Source organism: Taudactylus pleione, unplaced genomic scaffold (assembly GCF_031769625.1).
Source record: "Taudactylus pleione unplaced genomic scaffold, aTauple2 ptg000611l, whole genome shotgun sequence".
Classification (NCBI taxonomy): domain Eukaryota; kingdom Metazoa; phylum Chordata; class Amphibia; order Anura; family Myobatrachidae; genus Taudactylus; species Taudactylus pleione.
This window is the reverse complement of record NW_028285013.1, coordinates 3,289,454-3,310,492: the sequence shown is the minus strand read 5'-3', so window position 1 is coordinate 3,310,492 and position 21,039 is coordinate 3,289,454. Positions and strand designations below refer to the sequence as shown.

Below are 21,039 nucleotides of genomic sequence, written 5' to 3'. Positions count from 1 at the left end.
TTTCAGATCAGACCTTGAAGCTCAGTTTACGGCTATACTATGTTTCAAAATACCGCAAGTGCATCTTAGTCCTGTAAAATACTCATAAAGGTTTATTTCTCTGTGGAAGTATGGATGTAATAAAGATTCTTTTTAACACTGTTCACTAATTGACAAACATGAAAGTAATAAAGGGGGGTATTCATCAAAAGCTTGGAGAGAGATAAAATTGAGAGAGATAAAGGGCCTGATTCAGAGGCGCTCGCAAAAAGCGAGCGCTCGCTATGAATCAGGGTGGGCGCTTGTTTTTTAAGTTGCGGCCTCCTGGCCGCTCGCATAGCTGTGGGTGATGGTCAAGACCATCGCGACCATCGGGCTTGTGACGAGACCCTTACGGTAGGGTTTCATGGCCGCAAGCCCCAGTGGACTTCCTGCTGTAACAGAGCAGGAAGTCCACCTACTGACATCACAAGTGATGTCAGTAGGTCCGCCCACAAACGGCAGGCGTTCCTGCAGGAACGCCTCCATTTGCCCAGCCACCCCCCCTCCGCGCCTACAAAACGGGGCGAGCTGTCGTTCAACATCGACAGCCGCCTTTTGCGCTTGCTCCGGGGCTCGCGCGTGCGCACTGGCCCACCATCGACCCGCTTGCGAGCGGGTCTGAATCAGGCCCAAAGTACCAATCAACTCCTAGCTGTGATTTTACAGACTGGGTGCCCTATTAACAACGATACATAACCCCTTTAGCACTCGCATGACTGTCCGTTGCGCATGACATAGAAGCCCGTCACTAACAGCGATAAGCTGCCAGCAGCTGAGCAGAGAACGCCGCCGCGGAGGAGATCGCTGGACCTCGCCAGCGAGGTAAGTAAAGATGAATATCAGTGACATATTTGTTTGCATCACTGCAATACTAAACTAAACATGCCGCTGGTATTAAGGTTCGTTAATAAATGGGGCCCTGTGTCTGAAAAAGGAGCTGATTGGTTGGTACTTTATCTTTCCCAATTTAGGCCCTTACTCTGAAACCACCATTTATTTTTACTGACCTCATTATCATATACATAGTACATTGGGGAAACTAATGTAAACTGCTTCAAGGTAACTGTGTAGAGAAGGTGATGTAACCCATGGCAACCAAACGTTTATTTCTTTTTTAATATTATTAAAACCTCTATTAGAAATAAATGTCAGCTAAAAGCTTTTATTATGACAATTCTGCACTGTTATATGTTGAGCTATTTCAGACACATCATCCATTGTAATGTGATTGGCAAGTACTGTACAGATTCTAGATAAATAGTGATGTGTGTCTTAAATAGTGATGTGTGTCTTATATGCTGACGGGAGCTCATCTTATTTATATATATACTATTCTAATTGTCCTCTAAAGTCTCTTCGTGGGGAGTTGCTCATTTTCTAATTGTTCCATTATAAATAAATGTTAAGATAAATATTATATACAAAGCATATGTACACACAGTCATAGGGCCAGATCCATGATGCAGATTTCAGAATAGGGAAAATTTGCTAAATAACCCTGATTTTTTTTAATTGCCTAAAGGGGTGTGGTCAAACATTAATTGGGTGTGGCGTTTATGTCGATCTGGCCAATGTTTCGGCAGATCATGGGCGTGGTCTAATGTGTCCCTATCTTCCAGTATGGAATGATGTCAGATATGCAGTGGCCAGTGCACTCCCTAAGAGATGATTCCAGTGAGGAAGCCATGTTGGGAGACCGGTCGGCAAAATCGAAACACTGCAGCTTCTGCTCCGACGCAACATCGGCATAAATCTTTAGTTATGTGGAGAATTTCTGGGATATGATTCTAGAAATCAAATGCAGAAACAGAATAGCAATCATTGTACTAATCCCTTGTGCAGGACCGATCACCGCCAGGCACTCTTTTATCAACTACAGTGTTATTTATAACCTATAGGAACACCCAACCCATTTATCCAGGAGAGACACTGCTGGGCTGGGCGTTTAGCATGCTAATTAATCTGGCTAGTATGCTAAATAGCCTGGCCGGCTATGCTAATCACTGTACCCCTTTGCCCCCATCAGTGAGTGAGAAGAGGTCAGAGTATTATATCTAGTTGTCCCTATTCCGCGGGGAATCAGGAAAGTGAGGCGTGAGGCTCAAAATAGCCTGTAGTTAACAAATACTGCTCTCCCAGCCATGGTCACTTGTCATTTCTCCACCCACCCACAGGGGGCTCTCCAGTTGAAGCTACAACAAAGCGTCATTCTCCGTTACAGTCTCAACAATGAATTGGCACCTGTTGATCCCGGTTGTGTCCTAGCCAGCTATAGCAAGCGGTATGCATTATTGCTGCATTAAAACTGGAAACATAGAAAGACAATCATAATTTATACAAAGTCATACAACAAACAAAAACAAACATACGTAGCAGTTACAAAGTAGATCCATTTTAAACACGCACATGGCTATTAAACTTCATAAGTAAACCAATACTTAAGATGGTCATCGCTCCATACTAGTGGACTTAATGGTCACCGTGACTACTCAGGACAGTGTCAGCTTCTACTGTATGTTGATGTATTTTGTACATCGTGAGGACTGCAGATTTTCAGCGTTCCACGCGAGGCTCAAAGTCAAGTGATAATCCTACTGATTTCATTTGTGGTGGATTTAACAGCAGCCATATACTGGACCATGAACAAATGGATCCAACATGAGTGATAGGACCGGGGAAGAGAGGGATTTTGGGAAAAGTCACGCCTGGTTTTTGTGAGCTCTGGCGCCACCCTTTTTTCAAGTGGTATGAATTGAGCTTTTAAGGCAGTGAAAAGACATTCTGTGGTGCCCGGTGTTGGCTGCACTCACGCCGTTTCCGTGTTAGAGGCAGAGGTACTTTTCTTCCTGAATCGAGGCTTATGGACTCTGGGAGGAGGCTGGAGAGAAAGAAGACAAATAAATTGGCGTCACGTGCAGTATTCAAACTCTACCCAAACTTAGACTTTCATGCACCAATCTAGTGGGGAAGCATAAATTCCTGTTTTGGAACAATTTTTTGTGATTTTTTTTATATTTGTACCGGAAGAATCTAAAGCAGAGTCATACGCAAGTCTGTTTTGTGACCCGATCTCGAGAAATTTAGCAATGCGCATGCTCCATAGCGAAGCGAAAACGCAACTATGAGCAACTACGGGCAATTCAGAGTCCTACGCATCTAAGTCGCATCTACGCTTGCGACCGATCTGGTGTAACTGGGTGACGTTGGATCGTTCGCTTCTGAGGGTGTTTCGAGGGCGTGTAGATGGAACTGCAGGCTTGGCTGAGCTGATCGTTCGCAGTCATTTCTGAAGGATTTCATGCAGCAGGTATAAGGCTCGAGCGCGAATATGATGGCTATTTTCACCAGCACAATGATCGGGGCGGTGCGGTCACGTGAATACGGGTGAATTATTCCCATGCCAATCAGCCCCAGAGTGTTCACTAAGTGAGGAATGCATAGAAAAAAAAGCACATTCAATGTTAAATATTTAAAAAGCGACCCATCTGATGGCTCCACACAATAGAAGCATCGTCCTGCATGGAATGTGACTATATACGTATGGCAGGAAAGCTTATTTGCAGTATTTTTGTAAAATGTGGCGTAAAATGAATAGCTCATTGACTGGGGGATAACGCCTCCTTTCCAGAGAGATGCCCACCCTTCAGGTACTACAAAAGTGGGCGCATCCCTATTTGTTTTTTTTACCACGAAACCCCCTTCAAGGAACCCTGCCTTCTGCGATATGCTCACGATTCCCTTCCAATGACCCTCAAGCTTAATCTGCTGCTGCTGCTAAACAATTTAGAGATTTTGGGCTCCCTACGCACAGGGGGTTGCTATGTTTGGATTGGTCAGTGCTCTGGTCACATGACAAGCCTCTTTGTGGTTTTGCTGAGTATTAGGATAGTGGAAGGGAGGGTAATTTTTTTTTTAGAAGATGGTGGCATAACCTTACATATGTTTGGTTGGAGATCTTTGCACCATCTGCTTGTACAGATGCTAAAGCCATTCAACCAGCCGTGCCCAGTTATAATTATCATTACAGCCTATATACATCTAGCCTCCTGGCATGTTAAACATCCCTTCTATGCGTGGCGTGACTCAGTAGCGCCGAGCGGCCATGCAGTGGCGTGACTCAGTAGCGCCAAGCGGCTTTTCGTGTGTCTGTTTACCTTGAAATGCGTCTTATTTGCTCAACGATGCGAATAGATAGCACAAGCAGCTTCTGCTGATTAAACTGATATGCAGCATGCCTATGTTCTGTGTGGGTCTGCCGATGTATCTGCATGCGAAATGCTACGTTACAGTGTTACAGCCGCTGACACTGTAACGTAGCATTTCGCATGCAGATACACCCGCACTTGCTCACAAAACATAGGCATGCTGCATATCATTTTAATCAGCAGAAGCTATCTATTCGCCTCGTTGTGCGAATAAGACTCATTTGAAGGTAAAAAGACGCTCAGCACTACCGAGCACTGAACTCGGCGTTGTGTGGCGCGACTTGTAGCGCAACGAAGATAGACGTATACGGCAACATCTGTATATAAGCTTTGGGAATGGTAACAGGTGATATACAGGTAATGGTAAGGAAGTGACCCTACATGTATACTATGTGTGTGAAGGGCGTGGAAAGCTCCCCTGACTGGAGTTCTTTGTAACCAAAATCTCCCCAAAAACTTAGCTATAACTATATTTCATTAATGTTCTGACTAAACTTTTTCAGTGGCTACCAGAATACTCAATACAGTTCTTGCATATGCTACGTACAGTATACATAGAATGATTCTGATCAAATACATTATTTACGGCTGCAAGTGTCGGAGCGCTGTACAGTATATTGTAGTTACAGATTTCTCTAGTAAGGCTACAGCCAGTGGCTAACCCCAGTAATGGCCTCTGGTTACCAGCCAGTAAGCTCCTTCTGCACACGATGGCACAGAGCGCCCCTAGACATCTCCACATGATTCTGAATACAGTAGATGGGAGATCATACAGAATCATACTTGCTGCTAGGATAAAAGCAGCTCAGTGTCACATAGCAACGCACTCAGTATTCTCTGCACAAAAATTCCCCTGCTGATCACTCTGTCAGTCTCTAGGGGGTAGGGGGTAAAGAAGGACAGTAATATAAAAATATAATTGTCAGCACATATTATAATAATCTAGCTCATCCCGATTCCACTTTATTTTATAGTGATAATGGCCCTGATTCAGACCCACTCGCGAGCGGCTGTCCGCTCGCAAGTGGGTCGATGTTCTGTACTGAGCATGCGCACGACGGAGGGAGCTCCGTCGTGCGCATGCGCCAGACGCGACGAGCGAAGGAAAGTCCTTCGCTCGTTGTGTCTGATCAAAGGGGGCGTGCTGTCGATGTTGATTGACAGCACGCCCCCTTTGGTGGGCGTGCCGGGGGCGTGCCTCCCTGATGGGGGCGTTCCCACGGGAACGCCTCCCGTCAGAAGCCGGCCCACTGACATCACTAGTGATGTCAGTGGGAGTGATTTAGGCTCTGATAGAGCCAAAATCACTCCGGAGCTTGCGGTTGAAAACCTCAACCACAGGCTCCGGCTCGCAGTTTCGATGGTCGCGATGGTCAAGACCATCGCGGCCATCAAACTGCACGCTCGTATAGGCTGTGGGTGGTGACCCACAGCTATACGAGCGTCCAGGAGGACGCTCCATTTTTATGGAGGGCGGCCCTCATTCAGAGTGTGCGCTCTGCTCAGAGCGTACGGCTCTGAATGAGGGCCAAAGTTAGTTGCAGCTTTACACAATACATCTTACTTATACAATGGATAGAACCCATTGCAGGCATCACTCCTAACTGACATACCCCCACAGTTACTGGGCTCCAGTGCCAGTAGATCTACATTAAAAAGGTCGACAATGTCTAGATAGACAACAGATGTTAGACAGGCGATAGGTTGACAGGGACAAAAGGTCGACACAGACAATGTTGACATGGATGAAGTTCGATAGGTACAAAAGGTTGACAGGGTCATAAGGTAGACATGAAAATGGTCGAAACATGTTTGTTTGGTTGTTTTATATTTTAGGGTTAGGCACTTACAGGAAGCATAGGGTTAGGCATTAAAAGGGACGGTTAGGGTGAAGATTAGGGTTAGAAATGAAAAAATTATGTTGACTATTTTTGTGTGTGTTGACCTTTTAACCATGCCGACCTTCATCCATGTCGACCTTTTGTCCCTGTCGACCTATTGCCTGTCTAACATCTTTTTCTTGTAGATCCTTTATACCAAACCCCAGTTACTGCCATCCTGACCCACAGATGCATGTGCTTTCCCGCAAGACCAGACATACTTGTTGAAGAGTGGGCGCATGACGTCAGAACTAAGGGCTCGATTCAGACCCGGTCGTTAGATGCGAACGCACTTTCGCAGCGTATGCAAATTCGGCTAAGGGCTGCAAGGCAGGCGATCGCACGGCAAGCCGTAAGCACGCCCACTATGTCTTGGCGTGCGATCGCTTTGTGTATACAGACACCCACCAGCCTGTCTTAGGACGCCCACTTGCGCACGTCATCTCCAGGAAGTGTATGCAACCATCGGTACATCGGGTACCATTGGAAGTGAACACAGCGCTTGAGGTAGACTATACTCTACCGCAAGCACTGTGATCACTTCAGTGTGAAATACAACCAGGTGACGTGTACTATGACGCTGCCTGTTAATTATGCATGCCCCTGAAACTGCCTTATTTCGGTCAGGCACGCCTGCGCTCGCACCTCCACTCCCTCATTTCTAGTGACCACCCCCTGTTACCACCCACAAACGGCTTCTCCTGTCACTCATTCAGCTGGGCTGTCTATGCTCGGCGAGCAAACGCTTCCCGATCTGTCGCAGTGGTTTGCACACGCGCACTGCGATGCATGCGCACAATGCGAACCATCGGCAGCTACGAGCGAGCGCTTCTTAGCGTCCGGGTCTGAATCAGGCCCTTAGTGATAAACTTACCCAAATTCTTGAACTTTTGTTTTTATTTATTTTATTTGTATCCAGAACAGGTGCAATGTTCTTAAAACCTCAGCCTATGGGTCGTTATGGGGATACTGGGCTGATTTAGCAAGCAACGCAAAGGAGAGAACGCACGCACCCGTCCGCTGCGAGAATATGCTAATCAATGCATACGCACGGAGACAGCAGCACAAGATGCAGACGGCCAGCCCCATATTAAGCCGCCCATCTCCCTTTACTCAAAGCCTGAACAGCACGCAAGATAGCGTAACATCGAGAACCATCGACCACATTTTGCATAACAGCGGTTGACCAGACCTCGCGCAGGATCTTGGCAACTTCTTGTGTGTCCAGAGTCTCATCACTGCATCCGTTGCCACGCTGGCTTAATTATGGACGCCCCTAAAACGGCGTCCCAACGCACAGGCACGCCTGTGTTCGCCCGACCACCCCACCGTCACCACCCACAAACGGCACTTCCTGTCAATCAATATCGGAAGTAGTATCTGCGTGCATGCTGCGTGTAGTCTGCGTACGCTTACCCGACCGCACTGGCTAGTTTGCACACGCGCTATACGTAGTACAAAACCGTCGGCCAAGTGCGTGCGTTCTCTCCTTTGCATTGCTTGCTGAGTCAGGCCCACTGGCCCATGTTATAAGTATAATATATCAGAACATAACTCGACAAGCAGCAGCAGCAACATGGCAAAATGACAACTTTGCACTCCAGCAAGGCTGCGATCAATGCAAGACGTAGTCAGCCCCTCTGCCTCACTTTCCTCGGGTGAGATCCTGATGAGGCTCCAGCAATAGATCGGTTTTATTCACATGACTCATGGGCTTGTGATGTCAGAGCGGAGACACTTCTCATGTGTGACTGGTCACCCTTCCCTCCTCCGACAATGCATTACTGTGCAGATCAGTCCCAGATTACCCACAATAGCTGTGTTTTCCGACAGTGACACATTTACCACATTAGTTGATACAAATTGTCTCAAACTCTTAAAAGAGTCCCTAGGACACATTGGGAGCAAAATTAAGAACTATCTTGATCTTTCAGCAAACTCACATTGGTTTTAAAATAAATACTGTTTAATTAGCGTCCTGAGGATTGTACCTATGGTGATTGCAGTCCGTAGTGTTGAGGCATCAACGTGCATTACTGTAAGGTTTTATAACATAAAAAGAAACTGGAATATACTATCTAAAAGAAAATAATATAACACTAAAGCTGCATACACACACAACGATTTTGTTACCAACGATTTTATGACTGATTTTATGAACGATTTTCTGTCAGATTATCTGTCAGATTTTTTAAAGTGTAATGAATGATTTTTTTGAACTACAAACGATTTTTGTATATTCCCATAATGAAAATCGTTCAGTTGACAAGTCTGACTGAACTACAAACGTGAACGCGCATGAACGATAATCGCTTTGACTCAGAAAGAGAACGATTTTTTCAAACGATTATCGTTAAATGATATCGTTTAACGATTATCGTTCAAAAAAATCATTGTGTGTATGCACCTTAAGTGATACCATTCCAACACCATGAACACTGCCCCTCCAGGTTGATATATACTTAATTGAAGCACTCATGGTCCCTTAAACCTGCATTATCATCTAGGAAAATAATTCCTAGGGGTAAATTTACTAAAGTGAGAGTTTTTAGAAGTGAGTTTTAAAAGTGATGTTGCCCATAGTAACCAATCAGATTCTACGTAACATTTAACTAGCACATTCTAGAAGATAATAGCTAGAATCTGATTGGTTGCTATGGGCAACATCACTTTTAAAACTCACTTCTAAAAACTCTCACTTTAGTAAATTTACCACTATAGTGCCTTCTTAACCCCACACCCCTCCACCAGTCGAACCTGTGGGGGTTCTACCTGCAGCCATGTTTCCTGGGGCTCTGTCACTTGTGTAATATAGAACCAGGATATTAATTTTGCTAACCAACCTTAAATGGCCGCAGAGGGGGGTGTGAGAGGCAGGACCAATCACAGGAGGAGTCACTTCAAGTATTTCACATGCCGGGAATGCAGATTTAAACGACACAGCATAGGCTATACAAGGTTTTCATAGCAATGAGATGGGAGAATATAAAAGATTTACAGGGAAAAGATAGACTATGGGGTCAATCCTATTCCATGCGAAGGGTGCGAGTTGCCGTTAAAACAACGTCAAAACACCGGAAACGGCACTGCACCTCGCACCCGTCAAGCCCGAATTCACTTAATTTTGCTCAGAGCCGTCAAGCGCGCCCGTTGTCGCACCTGTGAGTACATTGCATACAATTGGAATAGCCCCAATGTATAGATAGACCCCACATGGTAGACAGTCAATAGGTAGACAGGGACAGAAGGTCAACAGGGACAAAATGTCAACATGGATGAAAATAGATCAGTTCAAAAGATCGACAGTGTCAAAATGTCGACATTGAAATGGTCAACACAAAAATAGTTAACACATTTTTTTGTTTTCTAACCCTAATCTTCACCTTAACTCTAACCCTAACCCTCCCGTTGGTGCCTAACCCTGATCTTCGCCTTAACTCTAACCCTAACCCTCACGTTGGTGCCTAACCCTAACTGTCAGGGTAAGTGACTAACCCTAACCGTCCCTTCTAGAGACTAACCCTAACACTCCGGTAAGTGTCTAACCCTAAAAAAACAAACAAACAATTGTCGATCATTTTTGTGTTGGTCATTTCAATGTCGACCTTTTGTACCTGTATATCTTCATCTATGTTGACCTTTTGTCCCTGTCTGCCTATTGACTGTCTACCATTTGGTGTCTATCTAGACACTGTGAACCTTTTTAGTATAGATCTATTGACTGGAACCCCACTGAAACACAGGCTGTACAAGTAACTTAATTCATGGCTTCAACATAAAACAACTCATTTCATTATTTTGAACTTAAGATGCGTTATAATTTACGCAGGGGTATAATTAGGAGGTGTGTTGGACAGACGATTATACTGTTACCCATAGTAACAACTAAGATTCTGGGTCTGATTCAGACCCGCTCGCGAGCGCTCGCAAGCGGGTCGATGTTGGCCAAGTGCGCATGCACACGAGGGAGCCGGCTCCGTCGTGCGCATGCACGAGAACCGGATAGCGACGGGCAAGCCGTCGCTATGGGTCTCGCTACAAAGGGGGCGTGCTGTCGATGGTGAGTGACAGCACTCCCCCTTTGGTGGGCGTGCCGGGGGCGTGGCTGGCCAGATGGAAGCGTTCCCATGGGAACGCCTACCGTCTGGGGCCGGCCCCACTGACATCACAAGTGATGTCAGTGGGAGTGCTTTTGGCTCTGATAGAGCCAAAATCACTCCAGGGCTTGCGGCAGACGAGACCCTACCACAAGGTTCACGTCGCAAGCCATCTTTTTGGCCGCTCGCTATAGCTGTGGGTGGTCACCAACAGCTATGCGAGCGGCCAGGAGGGCACTCTAAACATTAAGACAGACGGCCATGATTCAGAGCGAGCGCTCTGTCAGTGCGTCCGGCTCTGAATCAGGGCCTCTGTTCAATTATTCTAGTGCAGGTTATAGATTTAAAGTAATGTCTGAGTGGGTAACACTATGTATTTCTTGTGCACCAGTTCTCATAAAGGGTTGAGTATGGGATCCCGGCTGTCGAATACCGACAGCGGCATCCAGACAGTAACAGAAGTTCCCTAATGCTAACCCTTACCCCTGCCCCTAACCCTCCCTCCCTGGTGCTTGAACCTAACCTCCCCCCTAGTGCTTAAACATAACCTCCCCCTCCCCGCACCCTAAACCTCCCCTCTTAGTGCCTAACCCTAACCCCCCCTAGTGCCTAATCCTCCCCTCTTAGTGCCTAATTCTACCCCCCCCCCAGTGCCTAACCCCCTTCCCCTAGGCCTAACCCTCCCCTAACCCCCAATACTTACCTTCGGGATGCCGATGGTAGGAATTCTGGAGCCAGGATCCTGACTGCTGTCGGGATTCCGTCGCTGGTATTTAGACCGTTGCCATCCCGCCAGCCGGGATGCTGACTACATCCTCTCATAAATGCCATCATGGTTATATACGATGAGATCACATGGTTATATACGATGAGACCACATGGTTATATACGATGAGATCACATGGTTATATACGATGAGACCACATGGTTATATACGATGAGACCACATGGTTATATACGATGAGGTCACACGGTTATATACGATGAGGTCACACGGTTATATACTATGAAATCACACGGTTATATACGATGAGGTCACACGGTTATAAACGATGAGACCACACGGTTATATACGATGAGACCACATGGTTATATACGATTAGGTCACATGGTTATATACGATGAGGTCACACGGTTATATACGATGAGGTCACACGGTTATATACGATGAAGTCACACGGTTATATACGATGAGGTCACACGGTTATATACGATGAGGTCACACGGTTATATACGATGAGGTCACACGGTTATATACGATGAGGCCACACGGTTATATACGATGAGACCACACGGTTATATACGATGAGACCACACGGTTATATACGATGAGACCACACGGTTATATACGATGAGACCACACGGTTATATACGATGAGACCATACGATGAGACCACATGGTTATATACGATGAGGTCACATGGTTATATACGATGAGATCACATGGTTATACACGATGAGATCACATGGTTATATACGATGAGACCACACGGTTATATACGATGAGACCACACGGTTATATACGATGAGACCATACGATGAGACCACATGGTTATATACGATGAGGTCACATGGTTATATACGATGAGATCACATGGTTATACACGATGAGATCACATGGTTATATACGATGAGACCACATGGTTATACACGATGAGATCACACGGTTATATACGATGAGACCATACGATGAGACCACATGGTTATATACGATGAGGTCACATGGTTATATACGATGAGATCACATGGTTATATACGATGAGGTCACATGGTTATATACGATGAGACCACATGGTTATATACGATGAGGTCACATGGTTATACACGATGAGGTCACATGGTTATATACGATGAGACCACATGGTTATATACGATGAGGTCACATGGTTATATACGATGAGACCACACGGTTATATACGATGAGACCACACGGTTATACACGATGAGACCACATGGTTATACACGATGAGACCACATGGTTATATACGATGAGACCACATGGTTATACACGATGAGGTCACATGGTTATACACGATGAGATCACATGGTTATATACGATGAGACCACATGGTTATATACGATGAGACCACATGGTTATATACGATGAGGTCACATGGTTATACACGATGAGGTCACATGGTTATACACGATGAGATCACATGGTTATACACGATGAGGTCACATGGTTATATACGATGAGGTCACATGGTTATACACGATGAGGTCACATGGTTATATACGATGAGACCACATGGTTATATACGATGAGACCACATGGTTATATACGATGAGGTCACATGGTTATACACGATGAGGTCACATGGTTATACACGATTAGACCACATGGTTATACACGATGAGATCACTTACTTATATACGATGAGGTCACATGGTTATACACGATGAGGTCACATGGTTATATACGATGAGATCACATGGTTATATACGATGAGGTCACATAGTTATACACGATGAGGTCACATGGTTATATACGATGAGGTCACATGGTTATATACGATGAGATCACACGGTTATATACGATGAGATCACATGGTTATATACGATGAGACCTTACGATGAGACCACATGGTTATATACGATGAGGTCACATGGTTATATACGATGAGATCACATGGTTATATACGATGAGATCCCATGGTTATATACGATGAGGTCACATGGTTATATACGATGAGATCACACGGTTATATACGATGAGATCACATGGTTATATACGATGAGACCACATGGTTATATACGATGAGGTCACATGGTTATATACGATGAGATCACATGGTTATACACGATGAGATCCCATGGTTATATACGATGAGACCACATGGTTATATACGATGAGGTCACATGGTTATACACGATGAGATCACACGGTTATATACGATGAGACCATACGATGAGACCACATGGTTATATACGATCGATGAGGTCACATGGTTATATACGATGAGATCACATGGTTATATACGATGAGGTCACATGGTTATATACAATGAGATCACACGGTTATATACGATGAGACCACATGGTTATATACAATGAGATCACATGGTTATATACGATGAGACCACACGGTTATATACGATGAGACCACATGGTTATATACAATGAGATCACATGGTTATATACGAAGAGAAACAAGTCTTCTTCTCTTCCATTCAGTCTACATAATATTTGGCTTTTCAATGTATTAGGTGGTCTCCATGGGCGTCGGAATCGGGGTTCCGGGGCCGTGGGCTGTGCAGCTTTATAGTAATAGGAGGAGGTGTTATGTGCCGGTCTTTAAGTTAAAACACTGCACATTACACTTCCTCCTCCTATAAAGCACAGCCCCTGATAGTCCATGGCCGCCGCTTAGGTGAGATGGAGGGGAGGGGCGGGGGCGCCGCCGGAAAGATTTTATATTGCCCCCCCCCCCCAACATAAAATCGTTCCGACGCCCCTGGTAAAATCAAATTATTTTGACGCACTAGATCAGGGGTAGACAACCTGTGGCACTCCAGCTTCTGTGGAACTACAGCTTCCAGCATGCCTTACTACAGTTTTACTGTTAAAGAATGCGAAAACTGTGGAAGGGTATACTGCTGTACAACAGTGGCACAGGTTACCTAGCCCTGCACTAGATTGTGGATACATGACATTAGTTATTCCTTTAAACATAACGATCACCAAAGAAAATACTGTGTTCAAAAGTCAAAGAATGAAAAACAGATAACACCCACCTTCAGACAACTTTAACACATTACCTTGCACTTGTCAAACTTTTGCTAAATACAGTACATAGCTTTATCTTTAATGTGCCACTATGCGCTTTTTAGCAAGACTTTTCTATTTGTTTCTTTTATTGCCCTTGGATATGGCACAGCACAGCTCTGTTCCATGCACCGGATAGAGGTATATCCACAAAACAGTTATGTGATTTATCCACAGCCCACAAAACTGTGTCTAGGAGATATAAAGCTTTTGATGCATAATACAGCCAGACAAGGTAGAAAGACAAAACAATGAGTGTAGTAAACGCTGCAGAAAGACTTGTTTAAATTAATATAGCACAGGTTCCCAAACTCCAACAATTCAGTCCAGGTTTTAAGGATATCCCTGCTTGAACACAGGTGACTTGATTAGTACTCAGTCAATTTGACTTAACCATCTGGACTCAAGCATAGATATCCTTAAAACATGGACTGTAATGGCGGAGCTTGGGAAACTTTGGAATATAAAAACAGTATATTATACCTTCGAACAGCTTTAAAAAGTCTCTGGTGTATAAATATTACATGTAATACATAGCATTTTGATCCCATCCTCACCGGTCATCAATATCACATATAAAGGGCAGGAGTCATACTCACATTAACCAGCAGTGTCATGGTTAATGGAGCCTTACTGCGGCTTTTTTAAGCTGGTTCTGCTCCTGGAGTCTTCTGGTCTTTTCACCGCAGCAGCAGTTTTTGGTGGCGGCTGAGTGACCTTCTGCTCGGCCACTCCTGTGTCTGAAGACATCAACCAGGGGAGGGGGAGAGGGAGAGGGGGAGAAGGGGCAGGAATGCAACTTTATCTCATTTCTAGGCCTTCACAACACAGACACATATATGGAGATGGAGGTGTGTTATGGCCCGGGATAGTTATGTATTGTTTTTTAGTGATTGGAAGCTCACGTTTCATGAAATGACTTTCGGCATGTAGTGGCCAGTTATATACATTATGGAGATAATGGATGTATGATCTGTGCAGGTTGATTTCCAGGTGCACACAATGTATTAGCAAAAAAATAATACAGCTGTTCATGCAGGCACCTAAGTTTGGTTTATATCAATTACTCAATTCTGCACGAGTAGCAGCTGCTACTGGGCCCGGAGGTGAGAGTGGCCTGCAATGCTGGTTCTCCCTCCACCTCTCCTGAGGTAACGCTCTGCTCTAAAGGAGCAAATCAGTGGCCTCAAGTGAGTATATGCGGACAGTGTCGGACTGGGGCATGACGGGCCCACCTGGGGAAAACAGTGTTAGGGGCCCATGCTTAAAGGGTGTGGCCAACCTCCTGATTGGTGTAGCCAGCCACCACAAAGGCTTGGCTAACCATTATAGAGGACATAGCTTCTAGACAACATGGACACTACAGAGCATGGACTGTTCATCCATGGTCCTGCTCTACCAAGTATCTGACTCTGTAATAGAGTTAACAATTTATAATTCAACCTGACATTAAAAATGGAGGTGGGGCCCACAGGCAGTGGGGCCCACCGGGGATTTCCCCTGTACCCCTGTGGGCCAGTCCGACTCTGTATGCGGATCGAGCGCAAAAAATTTAATTGAGCTGCGGAACTTGGGGCTTCAGAGAATGAATAATCATATTCAAGAGCCTAATAATTCTGGAACATAAAACTAGACCATGGTCACATGGTTATATACGATGACCATATGAGATGACATGAAGTTTGCTAACCCCATATGATAAATACAGTAAAGCAGATATAGGTGTTTTCTTTTTTGGGCCCGTATTCAATTAGAGGGGAAAAGTCAGAAGAGTTTCACCTGTCCGACTTTCCGCCTCATTCGCCTGTTTCAGAGGCGGAATATTTACGTGTGCGTCCCCGCTTTTCTCCCTATTCAATTCCTAAACAGGCGATAACGGAGAGTGGCGAATGCGGAACAGGCAGAAAGTACTGTCAGAAGTGGGGAAATCAGTCTGTACCCCAAAAAAAGACGCACTAACATAGGGAATCAATATAGATGTGTACTAATAGCCCTAATAAAAGTGTTCGGGTACTTCAGTTGTTTAACTTGCTTCTTATTAGCGTGTTTGTAAAAGTGTTATAGAATGGCATAAAGCAGTATTTTTTGGTGGAAATAAGTTGTCCAGTCAAATTTGGGGTACTTGAAAATGGGTGCTAGCATATTTTAATGTTTCTAAAGCGAACTTTTAAAAAAAACACCAAAAACGCACCTGCGGCATGAAACTGGAATCCCAAAAATACCCGACCCATCTTTGCAGATCCACAAGAAGTCTATTTCGCTAGTTTTTATGCTTGTCCCCCCACTTTTTACTTTTTCGCCCCCAAAATGAAAGTACTTTTTTGGGGTGTTCTGAGGCTTTTTTTTCTTTTTTGTTGATTTGTCCTTTGGGGGTTGTCCCAAGGGTTCTGAGATTTTTCCCCACGTTTGCACCCCAAAATAATGATTTTGCACTTTTTTTTCTCCTGCTATTCATAGGAGATACTTTTCCGCCTATTACAATGCATTGATTTTCTGCTTAGGCGAAATCGTCCTGGAATTGAATATGGAGATACTTTGAAAACAGGCGGAAAGTCCGAATCCGCGGAAACTTTTATCCAAATGGCACTTTTCGCCTCTAATTGAATCCAGCCCATAGATGCAAAGTTTACCATCATCGAAGGCCAGTACTGGCTGAGACAACCAGGAGTATCCTATGTATAGAGGAGGTAGGATGACTTCTTCCCAGCCACCCATGATCGCTGCTCCGCTGTCCTGAGAGATCTTAATGTACGAGAATCGGACTAGAATCCTCCCCTGTTCTCACACTGATGATTATAGAAATACTGAAAAATAGGGAGGAACTCATTGTCCCAACCAGGACACCCATGCACAACAGATCTTTTACTGCACAGTATCACATTATTAAACTCCTCCATCCAGCATCAAGCAGAACCATGTTGTGCGGCCACTGGGGGCAAACTTTATCTATGTGGGCAGATTTAGAGTTATGGGGGCGGATCCAAGCTCAGCATTAAATCACAATGTTACAATAATGATGCCCATTATTTGTGTGCTACATGCAAAAAGAATCAGCATTAGTAATGATGACATTTGCACCCCTTAGTAGTCCAGGTGCAAATGGGACCCCTGTAGGTGGAAGTGCTCCCAATCTCCTGGAATTTCCGGGAGACTCCCAGTTCCCAGGAATGCCGTCAGCCCTCCCACATCCCGGCGATTCCCAGTTGTAGTTGTGCAGAACCCTGCCCCGTGGCGCAATGTAGGATATTGCAGCAAAATATGGCTGGGGCGGGGCGAGGGGCACGATTATACAACTGGCCAGGTCATGCCCCCACCTCTCCCATGGTCCACCGGGAGAGGAAGTCTGCATGTATGTTCCCACTCTAAATGAGGCCCAATATTGTCTAAAAGTGTTTTATGTGGTTTAACATGTTTTGCAGTTTCAATATATAAAAATAATTAATTTCCTAGGTCTAGGGCATCTTCAATCTGAAGATACGACGAACGACGCGTGGGAGCGCGCAATAGTGAGTACACACTGGGCAATTTGACGTTCCGATCCGTCGGAAATTTGCGAATCATCCAATATATCGTCTAATGTGTATCCAACTTAAGTCCTCTAGCTAAGAAAAGGTTGAAATAAAGCGTGAGTTCTCTAGTAAGTACAAGTGACAGGGCTTCGATGCTACAACAAGTATAAGTTATCTAATGATAAAATGTTAAGAATTCTGGCGATAGAATCAGACCTCTAATGTAATAATAAGCACAAGTTCTCTTGCAGGACATCAGCACATGTTCTTTAGAAAGAGAGAATCTCCAATGAGAAGACAGGTAAAGCTATACTGGAAAAGGGTAGGAATCTTACAGCAGGGACTAACAAGGAGGTAAATGAGCATAACAGAAGGCACATAGAAGAGAGGTACGAGGATAGCAGAGAAAGTATAGAAACCAAAATATTAAGCCAGAGCACAGTGAAGCTCATTCAGACCTGGTCGCAAGCGGCCGCTCGCTCGTACACGGCCGATGTTGAGCGACCGCGCATGCGCACACTTCGTTCTGCGCGTGCGCGTACTACTCGGTGCGATCGCAATCCGCTCGCTCGGCCAGCAAAGACAGCCCAGTGTAATGGGTGACAGTAGAGGCCGTTTGTGGGTGGTAACAGGGGCAGGACACTAATAACGGGGGGGGTGGAAGTGCGAACGCAGGCGTGCCTGAGTGTTTCAGCGCCGTTTCAGAGGCGTGCATAATTAACAGCCAGCGTCATAGTACACATCACATGCCTGTTTTTTACACTGAAGTCCTCGCACTGCTTGCGGTAAGGTAAGGCAGCCACAAGCGCTGCGATCCCTTCCGATGGTCCTCGATGTACCAATGTTTTAATACACTTCCTGGAGATGACGTGCGCTGGTGGGTGTCTCTAGATACGCTAATGGGCGTCTATAGACACAAAGTGATCGCTCGCCAAGATAAAGTGGGCATGCTTATGCCTTTACGAGCGAGCACCTGCCATGGCGTCACTTAACCGAATTTGCATATGCTGGGGGCGAGCGATCGCATCTAGTGAGCGGCTCTGAATCAGGTCCAGGGTCCGAAAAGCCTTGGTATGAGAGCGAGTGTGAATAATCAGATGTGAGCCAAGAGGGAAGAACTATGAGGGGAAGTCATATGAAAGCTAAGGATCAGGTCAACAAGGCAGGGAGAGAAAAAAGACCGGGTGGGAAGAGTTATATCAAATCTTGGAAAGAGATAACGTGGAGAGAGATAAAGCACCAACCAATCAGCTTCTAACTGTCATTTTACAGGCTGAGCTACAAAAATGACAGTTTAAGGGGCAAATGTACTAAGCTCTGGAAAGTGATACATTGGAGAGTGATAAGTTACCAACCAATCAGCTCCTAACTGTTATTTTTCAAATACAACCTGTAACATGACAGTTAGGAGCTGAGTGGCTGGTACATTATCCCTCTCCAATGTATCACTTTCCAGAGCTTAGTACATCTCCCCCAAAGGCAGACTGGTTGGTACTTTGGACCTCATTCAGAGCCGGTCGTTGCGGCCGCACGGTCGTACGGGAAAAAGGGCCGGATATGCAAATGATGCAATCGCATGTTGAGTCCCTAAGTTCGGATCGTTAGCTGGCCGACCAAGGGGAGGAAGCGGTCGGAAGACAAAAAATACGCCCCCTTCTCGTACGCATTACACGTCATCTCCGGCCATATAAGGATTAATCGCGAGCATCGGGAACCATCGGAACTGGTCGTAGAGCTTAAGGTTGACCATACCCTCTCTTAAGCACTACGATCAAGTCAGTGTAAAAACCTCCCATGTCACGTGTGCCATGACACTACTTTGTTAATTATGCATTCCCATAAAACGCCGTTCGCATAATTAGGCACGCCTGCGTTCGGATCTCCACTCCCCCGTTTTCAAGCACCTTCCCCTGTTACCACCCACAAACGCCTCATTCTGTCACTCAAACTACCGACCTGGCTGTGTTCAAGGAGAGAGAAATTTCTGATCGTAGCGGCTAGTTTGCGCACGCGCACTGCGAACTTTACGCATGCGCAGTTCAGCGAACATCGGTGGCGTATGACCGTGCGGCCGCAACGACCGACTCTGAATGAGGTCCTTTATCTCTCTCCAAGATTTGATAAATCTCCCCCAGGGAGAAAACCAAGGCACGGACAGAGAAACAAGGCACGGAAAGAGAAACAGGGCACGGAAAGGGAAACAAGGCACGGAAAGAGAAACAGGGCACGGAAAGGGAAACAAGGCACGGAAAGGAAAACAAGGCACGGACAGAGAAACAAGGCACGGACAGAGAAACAAGGCACGGAAAGGGAAACAAGGCACGGAAAGGGAAACAGGGCACGGAAAGGGAAACAAGGCACGGAAAGAGAAACAGGGAACGGAAAGGGAAACAAGGCACGGAAAGAGAAACAAGGCACGGACAGAGAAACAAGAGAAACAAGGCACGGAAAGGGAAACAAGGCACGGAAAGAGAAACAGGGCACGGAAAGGGAAACAAGGCACGGACAGAGAAACAAGGCACGGAAAGAGAAACAAGGCACGGACAGAGAAACAAGGCACGGAAAGGGAAACAAGGCACGGAAAGGGAAACAAGGCACATAAAGAGAAAAGGCACGGAAAGAGAAACAAGGCACGGACAGGCAAACAAGGCACGGAAAGAGAAACAAGGCACGGACAGAGAAACAAGGCACGGAAAGAGAAACAAGGCACGGAAAGGGAAACAAGGTACGGGCAGAGAAACAAGGCACGGACAGGGAAACAAGGCACGGAAAGAGAAACAAGGCACGGAAAGAGAAACAGGGCACGGAAAGGGAAACAAGGCACGGAAAGAGAAACAGGGCACGGAAAGGGAAACAAGGCACGGAAAGAGAAACAAGGCACGGAAAGAGAAACAAGGCACGGACAGAGAAACAAGGCATGGACAGAGAAACAAGGCACGGAAAGAGAAACAGGGCACGGAAAGAGAAACAAGGCACGGACAGAGAAACAAGAGAAACAAGGCACGGACAGAGAAACAAGGCACGGAAAGAGAAACAAGGCACGGAAAGGGAAACAAGGCACGGACAGAGAAACAAGGCACGGACAGAGAAACAAGGCACGGAAAGGGAAACAAGGCACGGAAAGGGAAACAAGGCACGGAAAGGGAAACAAGGCACGTAAAGAGAAACAAGGCACGTAAAGAGAAACAAGGCACGGACAGGCAAACAAGGCACGGAAAGAGAAACAAGGCACGGACAGAGAAACAAGGCACGGAAAGAGAAACAAGGCACGGAAAGAGAAACAAGGCACGGAAAGGGAAACAAGGCACGGGCAGAGAAACAAGGCACGGAAAGAGAAACAAGGCACGGAAAGAGAAACAAGGCACGGAAAGGGAAACAGGGCACGGAAAGGGAAACAGGGCACGGAAAGGGAAACAAGGCACGGAAAGAGAAACAGGGCACGGAAAGGGAAACAAGGCACGGAAAGAGAAACAGGGCACGGAAAGGGAAACAAGGCACGGACAGAGAAACAAGAGAAACAAGGCACGGAAAGGGAAACAAGGCACGGAAAGAGAAACAA

The 21,039-nt window shown here is 45.7% G+C and overlaps 1 protein-coding gene across 3 annotated transcripts in view; it reads right to left on the bottom strand.

Annotated features, from left to right (window-relative positions):
* Positions 1-2,337: 2,337 nt before the first annotated feature.
* REEP1 (receptor accessory protein 1) overlaps positions 2,338-21,039 on the bottom strand; it is a 115,958-nt gene continuing 97,256 nt past the window's right edge. For 2 of the 3 annotated variants that reach the window (XM_088454274.1, XM_088454275.1), the window contains one exon: positions 2,338-2,899. In XM_088454274.1, the coding sequence (XP_088310400.1) occupies positions 2,828-2,899 (72 nt within the window). In that variant the 3' untranslated portion in view covers positions 2,338-2,827. Of the gene's footprint in view, positions 2,900-14,570; positions 14,712-21,039 lie in introns of all 3 variants that reach the window. The other variant, XM_088454276.1, reaches the window with a different exon arrangement.